Source organism: Chrysemys picta, chromosome 7 (assembly GCF_011386835.1).
Source record: "Chrysemys picta bellii isolate R12L10 chromosome 7, ASM1138683v2, whole genome shotgun sequence".
In the NCBI taxonomy this organism is placed as follows: domain Eukaryota; kingdom Metazoa; phylum Chordata; order Testudines; family Emydidae; genus Chrysemys; species Chrysemys picta.
The window spans coordinates 84,970,755-84,983,422 of record NC_088797.1 but is presented as its reverse complement, the minus strand read 5'-3'; the positions used below and the strand labels follow the sequence as shown (position 1 = coordinate 84,983,422).

Below are 12,668 nucleotides of genomic sequence, written 5' to 3'. Positions count from 1 at the left end.
TGGTAATTCACATTCTGCAGCCCAATACCTATTAAAAATAACCCGATTTAACTCAAAACTGATCATCAGATGGGCTTGAGAGAACATGTTCTATAAAAACCATTTATCTTAAATATAAATTTTTCTTCTATTATGTTCAAGGGCCAAGTAATAGCTGTTAATTACTTTAATCAGGGCACGCTGATTGTAATTTAATTTTGCACACTAAGGACACTTTCCATTAAATGGATTACATGTGAGCAAAAGTTTAATTTAAACATCACATTGCACACTGCAAGGGGTATTTTTGCATTTAGTTTCCCTTTGTAAAAAAAAATTCACATCTCTGATGTTGAATTTCATGGATTAAGGTATGAGAGTGGCACAGTTTCACAACTTTGCTGCTCCTGTTGGTTAATAATTGGAGATAATTTTCTGTTGCACTCAGTTAATCAGGCAGCAGCACATCTGTTAACATTCCCAACAGAAAAAGAGTGTATTTTTCTTTTATAAATGAAAGATAAAAATTTGAAGAGGATCTCTTCAAAAAGAAAACAAATTACAAAGCAGTTTTGTGCCTCCAATCTTCTTCTGTTCTGATATAAATGTCATTTCAAGAAGGATTTTGTTGTATACCTGTATCAGTCTCCAAAACTGTAAGCTGTCCCAAAAGTGGTCCCCGTTCCAGCCTGAAACTACCTGATCAAACCAATTGGAGAACATGCGTGTTGTGATGTCAAAGGGAACAGGGCTTCATTTGGTTCTGGTAAAAATTTCAGGGGTCCACTGAACATGCTCAAGAGTTGTTCTATTTTTTTTTTTAACTCCCTCTTCTCTCTTTCCAGAAAGGTGATTTCTCTGGAGATGTTACAACCTGAGTGAATTTACCTAATCACCCTCTGCTAGTCTCCTCTTTACCCTTCCCTTAAAAATACATACAGTTCCACAACACCACATACACAATTGCATTTTTAACACAATGTACCCCAAAGGTATTAATCCTAATCCAAGAAGGCTTAATTTAATTCAGTAAAGTTAATTCCATATGTTTTCTTCAGGATACTGTCAGTGTGTCACATCCACTTCAATAAAATAAAATACAGTTTAAAAAAAACAGGGTTAACACAAAATCGTGCCTGTCTGTGTAGATGACACAGGTTTTGTGTAGATGACACAGCTTTAGGAACACTGGTTTTGCTTGTGTCTTCATAAACCAAATCTATTAGAAATATAGTACACCAACCCTAATGTTAGCTTCTGAAGTGTCTAAGATTGCCTGTTGATCTTGTTAGATATCTTTACATATCAAGGCAATGCAGGCAATCGTATTTCTAGCTATGACTACCCTGCTTTGCACAACTCCAACCATGACCACCCCACCTCTGACCTATGTTAGCTGTGAAGTTCCCATGGATTACACCAATTTAAAAAAGAAAGGGTATGGCTACATTTACACCATGTTGTCAATGAGGCCATGCAAAACAACAGCCATCTGGAAAAGCTATTGGATTTCCCATGGGCCTTCAACAAACATTCACAATTTTCACAACTGAAATGCATCTGTACATATTGGTCATGAAAGTCAGCATCCTCCAGTATAACGAGAGAGAGAGAGACATGTTAAGACTAGCTAAATAAATGTTGAAATGAGATGTTGTGATTTAGGAATCTGTTGATAGTTAAAGTTTAAAGTAACATTAGTTAATGCAATCATCGCTTCCTTATTTACACAAGATAATGGAAATATGTACTTTTTAAAAATCAGTATTCTGCAGCTCACACACTATAGTCTTATTTGCATGCCAGGAAATGAAACAGTCCTGCACAAAATAAAGTTTGAGTACAAACTGTAGCTTTTATTCTGAATTGGGGGTTAATACTGCTAAAGTCTGAATCAGGAACTTCTGAATGGCAACGTAAAAGAACTCAAAAGACCAAGAACAAAATTCAAGCAATATTTCATTTTCTTTTTAAAAATCAGAAGAATCTTTAAATGAAGGAAACATTTTCTAGGGGCTAGATGTTTCCAGCAAAAGAAAGAGACTGACCATGCACTTTAATTTTTCCATACCCAATCATTTTTGTAGAACGGTTTGTTTTAATTTCAAGACAAATTAAATTGAATCACTATAGTACATATCAAGCACAAGTGTTTATGAACAGGGATAATTAGTTATTTGTTGGACAATCTTTGCTATGGGCCATCTATTGCATATGGTACATTTCTATTGATTTGGTTTGTTTTTTTAAATGAAGAGACGGATTTTCAAATGTGCTGAACATTGGAGCTGCCACTGACTTCAAATGGAATTGTGAGTGCTCCGAGCTACTGGGTCTTTGAAATCAAAAACAGGCTCTCATAGTCATTGTATTAAGAGCATCAGATGAGTAAGTAACAAACAACAGATACGTTTTCAAAGCCATCTTGCTTCAGGATAAGTCATCTTTCAAAGAACACAAGACATTCTTCCTGAGATTTAGCAGTATAGGATTTACAGAAATAACTATAATAATCACAGAGATCAAATAATAATAGAACACATAAGTTGACAGTTTCAGACGCAGGGTACTACTGGAAATAGCACAAGAGCTAATAAATTTGGGCGTAACAGTTTAAAAATTTGAGATTATTTAGAAGATATTCTTTATATTCTGATTACCTATATACAGTTGTATAAAATACAACATGTACAACATGTTTCTTAGGCCACCAAAACTTTTCAAGTCAGCACACAGAGAGAAAAAACACAGTAACTGATTTGGTTACAAAACTAATCAACCTTGATTTTTAAACCTGTAACCTTGTTTACCAGAGCAGATCAAAGTCTAGAACAGACATGAAAGAAGTGCACAGTAAGGAAATCCAAAAGAAAGGAATCCAAGAAGCACATAAACAATCTCCTGCTGAGTTGCTATCCTCATTAAGTTTGTGTGTTCCCATGTGTAACATTACAGAGCAACTCAGCAAATGGAAGGTCTCGAGAATCATGAGCTTTCCAAAAAGTCTCAAAATATTAGTGTGCTGCTCAAAAAGCAATAATTTCACCTAGGCTTTCCTTAATGATATGTTGTAATATTATGATGCTAATATTGATATTAATTACTGTACACATAGTTTCTGTTATTTAGAAGCTCTCTTCAGTTTCTCAGTTTATTTATGATGCTTTGAAAAAATATATAATTTGTTCTCAACAAATATTTAAATGTGTAAAATGTAAATGAGTTTTAAAAGATTAAAGTTTACTTTGAGTAGAAATTTGTACAGTTACACAAATTAAAGTTTAATTTCAACATTAATAATACAAATATAAGCAACTGGTACAGAAATGTTAGGTAGTCAAACACCCATGTTACTGGGTTGCTAATATTTGTAGAATTGTTTGTCAATACTATCATGCATGAGTTGCCAAATAAACTATACAATGTACAGCCAATATAACAATGCCAATTCTCAAATATTAGCACTTCTGTTTAGGCCAGATCTACACTAGAGACTTTTGTCAGAATAGCTATGTCAGTCGGGTATGAAGACCAACACAGCTGTGACAGCAGAAGTCCCTAGTGTAGACACAGCTACACAGGCAAAACTGTACTTTGACCCACACGGCTCACGCAAGGCGAGGAGGGCCAGGGCTTTACTATATCAGTACAATGCACAGCATTGCCAGTATAAGCTGTGTCCACACTAGGAGTGCTTTGCTGGTATAGTATACCAGTGTTCCTATGCCTGTAAAGTGACCTTGTGTAGACATATTAAATAATTACATTATTCTAAAAAAAGGATACAAGACAGACAAACTAATCTTGGTCTTTAAAAAAGCCACTTTTTAAAACTTCGGTTTTGTCTGCAGCTTTCCAACTTTACTTCCTTCCTGACAGGAAGTTGCTGTTATCATTGGAAGGACTGCTTGTAATTCCCTGGATCTGCCATTGCAGATGGCAAGGAACAAGCAAGAGGAGTTGACAAAGGCTTTCCATCATCCTCTTCCATCTGAGATTAGCAATCAAGGGGGGGCTGACTTTTAGCATCTAGAAGACACTTTCAACAAACTATATTTGGATAGGATGATCAGAGGAGAGACAACAGGCTAGGATGGTATGGAAGCAACCTCTAATTAATAGCCAGAGAAGACGGACAATGGGCTACCAAAATAATCACTCTAGCAGAACAACAGCATTGGCAACCTATTTCTGGATGGCCCACTCATTGAAGAGATGTATGCAATTTCAAATAAGAGCTGGCAAGAACCACTGAATTTTCTCCCCTTCATTTATTAAAAATACTCTCAATATACACTTCTACCCCAATATAACGTGACCCGATAGAACAGGAAATTGGATATAACGCAGTAAAACAGTGCTCCGGGGGGTAGGGCTGCACACTCTGGCAGATCAAAGCAAGTTCGATATAACGCGGTTTCACCTATAACGCAGTAAGATTTTTTGGCTCCCGAGGACAGCATTATATTGGAGTAGAGGTGTAGTTGTTTCTTCAAGAGGGACTGAATGTCTACTTTTACTTCTGTGTCCTTCACCAAGATGCTTTCCCTACCTCTACAATTCACAGTTCCCACGCAGTGACTAAAATGAACTTATAATTAATTCAACTCTTCCCTTGGGGACTATTTTCCTCATCTCTCTCAATGGAAGCATGACAGAGTTACAAAATTGCAACCAACGCCCCCTGTCATCAAAAAATGCCAGTGGCGACATTTCAATTATTTTTCCAACTTTATTTTGAAATGAGAAAAAATAGTCAACACTGATCCTTTCCTATGTACCGTTTCAGTTTTGATGAAAAAACATTTTGTCACAAAAATTTGCAACTGGCTCTACCATTCTATAAATTCTATACAGAGTTGGAGTTAAAAAATTTAGGTTGCCTCAACCAAAGTATAAAATATATTTTTAAACATTAAATGTATTATAAAATCAGATATTTTATGGTTGTGCAAGTCAACGTATAAGAACTATGTAACAACAGTCAATATTTCTTTTATTACATCACTGTGCTGGAAAGATGTACTACAGAAAAATAGATTTTAAGTGAAACCACTTTACTCAAACCATACTGAACATACGGAATAAATTGTAAATTAAGAAACAAAATGATATAAATAGGGCCCTACCAAATTCCTGTTCATTTTGGTCTATTTCACAGTCATAGGATTTTAAAAATCAAAAATTTCATGATTTCAGCTATTTAAATCTGAAATTTCATGGTGTTGTAATTGTAGGGGTCCTGACCCAAAAAGGAGCTGTGAGGCGGGGGGTGTCGCAAGATTATTGTAGGAGAGATTGGGGTACTGCTACCCTTGCTTCTGCGTTGTTGCTGGTGGCGGCACTGCCTTCAGAGCTAGGCAGATGGAGAGAAGTGCCTGCTGGCCAGGATCCCAGCTGTGAAGGCAGAGCCACACCAGCAGTAGCACAGAAGTAAGGATGGCATGGTATGATATTGCCACCCTTACTTCTGTGGTGCTGCCTGCAGAGCTGAGCCCTCAGTCAGCAGCCGCCACTCTCTGGCTGCCCAGCTCTGAAGGCAGTGCAGAAGTAAGGGTGGCAATACTGCAACCCTCCTAACATAACCTTGAAACCCCCCTGCAACTCCCTTTTGGGTCAGAACCCCCCAATTTGAGAAACGCTGGTCTCCCCTGTGAAATCTGTATAGTATAGGATAAAAGCACATAAAAGACCAGATTTCATGGGGGGAGACCAGATTTCAAGATCCATGATGCGTTTTTCATGGCCGTGAATTTGGTAGGGCCCTAGATATAAATTACAGGAAACTAGACATTTTTATGGAGCAAGAGAGAATTGAACGAAAGTCGGGAGGTAGATTAACATCTAATAATAGATTTAACGAAAGAGAATACGTTTATTAGGCCAAACGGCTTTTTCCTCTGTAGCACTTTTATATGCTCTTACCATTAAGCTTGTGCATTTCCAGTCCAGCATGTTTACAAAGAAATGTCCAAGTTAAAAGTGCAGTTTCTCCACAACAGAGCCCAGATTGAACTGGGGCCATTAGGTGATACTGCAGTACAAATTAATACTAATAGTCTTGCATCACCAAAAAGCTATCTTCCTTGTCCTTTGTTTAGATCACATAATTCCCTTTTTGAATACTCCCCTGACTCCCCTTCCACTATGCATCAAACTCAAGCATGTTTCCTTCTTCAAAGTTCTAGACCAGGGGTTCTCAAACTTTTTCTTTCTGAGGCTCTCCCCAACATGCTATAAAAATTCCACGGCCCTCCTGTGTCACAATAATGGGTTTTCTGCATATAAAATTGAAGGCCAGCATTAGGGGGTAGCAACAGGGCAATTGCCTGGGGCCTCATGCCACAGGACCCCCACAAAACTACATCGCTTGGGCTTCGGCTTCAGCCTCGGGTGGCGGGGCTCAGGGCCCGGGCTTCAACCCCATGTAGCAGGGCTTCAGCTTTCTGCCCTGGGCCCCAGTAAGTCTAATGCTGGCCCTGCTTGGTGGCCCCCCTGAAACCTGCTTGTGGCCCCCAAGGGCCACTGTTCTAGACAACTCTGCCCCTTCCTCCCTAATCAGCTGTGTCACTTTGTATCAACCCTTCCCCTCTGCTCTGACAATGGTTCCCATCCTTGACGTCTTTTCACAAACAACTCTGTGCTTTCTTTCATACTGCTCCCCTGTGCAATTTAAATGAGGACAGTCCATGTGGATGAGTTCGACCTTTCCCTTTAAAAATCTATGTCTGCCACAACCTCAATAGCAAACCAAATTTACATGCATAATCTTCACAAACAGCTACATGCTTTCTCCCATGCTGCCCCTCAGTCTTGGAACTCCCCATAAATACCCCTCTTCTCTCAACATAGAAGAGTGTATACCGGGGCTTTTGTCTGCATTGTATGTCAGACATAGCTATGCCAACATATTTTTTAAGTACAAGCCAAGCCTTACTTTACTCCCTGAAGTAAGGTTTTACTACTGTTGGCACTACAGTGCTAACACAGCTCTGGGACAGTGAATTTGATTTTATTCTGGTTCAATAATCAACTGCCAAAATTCCCCTGGCTCCAAACCGGGTACCTGATCCATTGGGTTTATAGGAATCAAAGGCAGTCAGATGTGATACTGGCCACATCGATCCTTTGTGTACTGTTGGCTACCATCAACACATCTGATATTTAAAAGAAGCCACTGAATTTGCAGGGCTGATTATATAACAATTTTACTCATACGAACACATTTAATCTGAGATCAGAAAAATTTCAAACACCCATCTCACAATGCAATTTTTACAGTCACTTTCAAGTAGAACTTCACTTTAAATACTTATGCTAATGATAGAAAGCCAGGGATATTAGCAAGAGCAAAAAAGTTTAGCTTACAGAAACCATTCAGTCTACCTGCAGAGAGTAACCCATTCAATGAATATTTCCCTCAATAACAAAACTAAGAACCTAATTTCTTAGAATATAAAGTACCTTTTTTCTATCAATGCTAATGAAATCACATGTTTAATTGAATAAGGTCCTATTTATACTGGTCAGGAAATCTGTTAACAGATCTCTAGCCAACTTTGCTTACACACAAAGTCCCTGTGAGAAAGGTGCCAAACTGATTATCTTGGTAACCGTAGACTTAAGAAAATTATTCCCCACCTCCCCCCATGTGTGTTAAAACAGATAATAGGACAGCTAAGAGAAGCAGGACCGAGGATAGTTTACCAAAGTGAAAAACCAAATAAATTTATTAAGTCCTTTAAAATCATGTGGGTTTTTTTTAAAACTAGGAATTGGCATGTTGAGCTCATTTTTCTATTAATAACAGTTCTTGTATGGATGCATATAAAATGCAGACATTAGGTTAAATGCAAATAACTCAGATTAAAAGATTAAACAAATAAACACGTAGATTTTGACACAGAGCAAGGACTACACTAAAGTGTATCTCACTTATCACATACTTGGATATTTATATATTTATTTTGCAAATTTGCTGCTGTCTACAAGAACACACATAGAGCCAAAAATTATCCTAATTAACCATCTAAAAAATGACCTAAAGAACTCCACAACCTATCTAATAAATAAATAATAACAAAAAGCAACAGCCTTGGTATCCTTCCCCCACTGAGGAAAAGCCTAACTAGGGTGACCAGATGTCCCGATTTTATAGGGACAGTCCCGATATTTGGGGCTTTTTCTTATATAGGCTCCTATTACTCCCCACCCCCGTCCCGATTTTTCACATTTGCTGTCTGGTCACCCTAAGCCTAACAGATAGGCCTTGTAACATGTTCTGTAGGTCAAACAAACTTTAGGTTCTATTGGTGCAAGGGTGAAGCAAATTCTAGAACTGAGGGTACCCCCCCTGAGAATATCCTGCCTTCCAACTATAGATATACAAATGTAGGGATTAGCACCTCCATTGTCCCAGTTTCTCTCTATTGTCAGGTTAAAGCACAAATAACTTTTTGAAATACACAGGATGCAAACCATAAAGGGCTTCATTGATGAAAACTAACACCTTGATTCAACCTGAAAAACCATGAGCCAGTGCAGTCTCTGGAGCATAAGTGTAATATGTTCCATGTGTGAACCACAACTAAACAAGTGGGCTGCCATATTCTGCATTTGCTCAGATTTCTGAGTGGTCTTCAGTGAAAAAGAGCACTTCCATAATCAGGCTACAATACTTTTATGCATAATAATCATGATTGCAATCTGGCCTCATTAGATTGCATGGGCCACTAGTTTAATTAATTGGATATCAACTAATTGCATAAGTCAAATGGTATTGAGGTCTACATGCTGCTCTTTATAATGCAATCTGATTAGAATATTCAATGGTTTCTGTCCATTTTTTTAAAAAAGCTCAGAGCTCCAGTCATGGACTAAGAGGACTGCATTGTGCAAGATGCTGTACAAATACAGAACAACAGTCCTTGCCCATAGAGTTTACGATCTAAGTAGATGTTTACTATTATCCAATAATGAAAACAAGTTCACCCTCAATTTGCTGAGTTCACTTCCCCCATTGGATATCACTCTCTCCCAAAACACACTATAAACAAACAAACAGCTCCTCCAGAATCCTCCTTCACCCAAACTAAAATACAAAATCTTGTGTCCATTTAATGGCCTTTAAGTCTGTCCTAAATCTTGGATATCTTTGTTTAAATTGTAGTTAATAGTGTCCACAATGTTTTACTTAAAGCCAAACCAGTGCTGCATACAATAGACATATCACCTTTGATGTATATGTAGTTCCCCTAGTTCAAGGGTGGGCAAACTACGGCCCGGGGGCCACATCCAGCCCTCCAGGCATTTTAATCTGGCCCTCGAGTTCCTGCCAGGAAGCGGGGTCCGGGGCTTGCCCCATTCTAGCACTCCAGCTGGGGAGTGGGGTCAGGGTCTTGCCCCACTCTGCACGGCTCCCGGAAGCAGCTGCATGTTTCCTCCTCCAGCTCCTATGTGTAGGGGCAGCCAGGGGACTCCACACTCTGCCCCCGCAGCTCCCATTGGCCGGGAACCACAGCGAATGGGAGCTGCAGGGGTGGCGCCTGCAGACAGGGCAGAATGCAGAGACACCTGGCCGCACCTCCACATAGGAACCAGAGGGGGGACATGCTGCTGTTTCTGGGAGCTGCTTGAGGTAAGCAGGTACGGAGGTAAGCCCGCCATACAATTTCCATACCCAGATGTGGCCCTCGGGCCAAAAAGTTTTCCCACCCCTGCACTAGTTTATACATATGGGGTGAAATCCTAGCTTCACTGAAGTCAATAGTAAAGTTCCCATTGATTTCATGCTTGACACTATATTCTTTCCTTGCTTATTTATACCCACTCTAGCGGTGTCAGTACTAGGTCCCACAAGTCAGAAATTCTAATCACAAACTATAAAATGGTTTAATTGAGCACAGTGGAAAGGGCTGGGGTGAGAGAGGATCTGAATTTGTTATTTAAACTTGTTGATGTTCTTCACAGCATTTTACTATGCTCTTTTGAAAAAGCCACTGGCTTCATTAAATAGAGAGAAAATGTCACTTTTCAGCTAATTTAGTTATTCCTTTAAAAATATAGCAAATATATACAACAAAATAGAAGTGAAAGCAAATAAAGCCACCGAGCAAAAAAACAAAAAACCCCAACCCCTATTTAAACTAAGAGGACTACACCAGTGGAAAAAAAGGTAGGGTAGCTTTCAATTATTTAAACTAATATTTTCAGGTCAATTTCATTGGCATGAAGATAGGACTACTCTCAGACCTCCAAGTCATTTTCTTTTTGATGGCTTTCCACCACATTGGCGAACAGGTTACTCAGGGTATCTTTAAATAATTTCCCCACCAATTAAGACTTCAGTAGTTAACTTCAATGGGGCTCTCCACAGGTGCAGGAGTCTACCCACATAGACCCAATTGAAGGATCAGGATGATAGTATTTTCATTTAAAACTTGCAGTAAATATTGGTACTTTAGTACTGTAAAAGTTTCCTTTATGTTAAACCTAGTTGTATCCATTAGTATCATATATGGAACTAAAAGTACTACACAAAATCACACCTTTTCCACTCAGTGAAGACCAAACAAACAAATAGCCAGTTTTCTTTATTCATAGAAAGTAATGCCCATATGTACTGGTTTGTACAGGCATCACAGAATCTGTAGAAACCCCCGATCCTGCAAACTCCTATGCTGATGAACAACAATGACTCTCACTTTGGGGCTACACACATGCATATTAACCGGATTAAGAGTCCACACTGGAAATTACTTAAGTAAAGGAATCTTGTAAGGGGAGCTTTACTGAATCTACAAACAGATTACTAGCCTAGAAAGGGTCAGTCCATCAATGTCACCTGCATGAAAATTATTTTAAACAACTGCAAATTATTCTCCAGGAGTCTGAGAACATTTTGCTGCTCTCTGTGACGTGCCCCCCCCCTCGCAGCCCCAACTTCATTTCAATAAAAAAGCACCAGCATCCCTCAGACCTCTTTGATACCTGCCTGCTTTTTTCCAGCCACACAGGCACGTCATGCCTCACACCAGACGTCTTCTACCCAGGGAGATTGATTCATTTTAACTTACAATATTTTGGTTTGTGTCGCAATTACGAATTTAGCACTTAGACTGCGCTGCCAGGCCAGCAGCTGGTGCGCAGAAAGCCCCAGAAAGGGACGACAAGGAAGGAAGAAATATTCTCCCCCCCCCCGCAAGTAGGATTATGCTACAGGGCAGGCAGGCATCCTCCTCCCAGCCTCGCTGCTTTCTCTCCAGGTGCCCTTTACGGGGTTTGCTTGGTGAGCAGCCATACTCCCCCCTCAACGTGCGATGGGGACAGCCCCCTTCCTGCCCCTTTGGGGTCACCTCCTAACAGAGCAGCCCGGCCTGGGGACACACCTCCCCTCCGAGAAGTGCCCAGCGCTCCCCTCAGACTCACCCACTGCCCGGATGAGAAACCCCTGGGGCGGCCGCAGCGCCCTGCGGAGCCAGGCGTCCCGCAGCAGCTGCAGAGGGGCGGCGGGGCCCTGCAGGAGCAGCACGCCGCCCCGCAGCCAGCCCTGCAGCGAGACGCGGGAGACGGCGCGCGCCAGCCCGGCGTTCCAGTGGCACCTGGCGTTGGCCCGGCGAAAGGCCCGGAACAGCGCCGCGCCGCTCGGCTCCCGCTCCCCGGCCGCCTCCCGCCGCCGGCGCAGCACCAGGGCCAGCAAGCCGGGCGCCAGCTGCACCGCGCGGCGCGGCCGCGGCATGCTCAGGCGGGCTCCAGCTACGCATTGTCCGGCTGCAGCTGAGCTGCCGAGGGAGCCGGGCTGCGGGCAGGGGGCGGGGACAGCGCCGCGGGGGCAGGGCCAGCCGGCAAGGCGCCGGTGCTGCGGGAGCTCCGGGCTCGTCCAGTGCCTGAGGCTGGCTCTGTCCCGGGGCTGGGGCAGGTCTGTGCGCTCATGAGTGCGGGGTGTCCGCGACGCAGAGCCGCCGGGCGGTCAGCACCTCGCTTGTCCCACGGGAGCGTCGGAGGCACCCCAACTTCTTCCCCGAGGCAAGGTCTTGCTGGGCCCCCTGGGGAAAGAGGTGGCTCCGACCCCGCTGATAACGCTTTGCAGGGGGGCGAACGGGGCTTCACCTGCCCAGCCAGCCTCAGAGTTAGATCACTCCCTGAGCACTAGGGTGACCAGACATCCTGATATTTGGGGCGTTTTCTTATATATGCAACTGTATCCTCTTCCTCGCTGTCCCCTGAAAAGTGTCCCAATTGTTCCACTTGCTAGCAGCTCACCGTACAGACCGGTCTTGGCAATCCAGGGAAACGTGCAGTGAGGGCTAACAGGCTTCTTTCTTGGGCGGGCACGTTGTTGTATGTTCCCCCGCGTCACAGAAAGTTTTGTTCATTATGGAGTCTGCTTAACTCCAGCCCCATCAGCCGGTCCTTGATAAAGACAGTAGGAGGGAGGCTTGCAACACACAGCCTGAATCAAAGCTTTGCTTGCAGAGCTTTCCAGAAAGCCTTTGACAAGGTCCCTCACCAAAGGCTCTTACATTAATTAAGTTGTCATGGGATAAGAGGGAAGAGCCTTTCATGGACTGAGAACTGGTTAAGAGACAGGGGACAAAGGGTAGGAATAAATGGTAAATTTTCAGAATGGAGAGGGGTAACTAGTGGTGCTCCCCAAAGGGTCAGTCCTAGGACCAATCCGACTCAACTTA

At 42.0% G+C, this 12,668-nt stretch overlaps 1 protein-coding gene across 2 annotated transcripts in view; it reads right to left on the bottom strand.

Annotated features, from left to right (window-relative positions):
* STOX1 (storkhead box 1) overlaps positions 1-12,360 on the bottom strand; it is a 28,294-nt gene extending 15,934 nt beyond the window's left edge. The window contains exon 1 of one of the 2 annotated variants that reach the window (XM_065553485.1): positions 12,241-12,360. Coding sequence is in view for 1 of the 2 variants with exons in the window: in XM_008163066.4 (XP_008161288.3) it covers positions 11,407-11,716 (310 nt within the window). In the remaining variant the exon portion in view is untranslated. Of the gene's footprint in view, positions 1-11,406; positions 11,799-12,240 lie in introns of those variants that run through there. The other variant, XM_008163066.4, reaches the window with a different exon arrangement.
* Between the last annotated feature and the right edge of the window lie 308 nt (positions 12,361-12,668).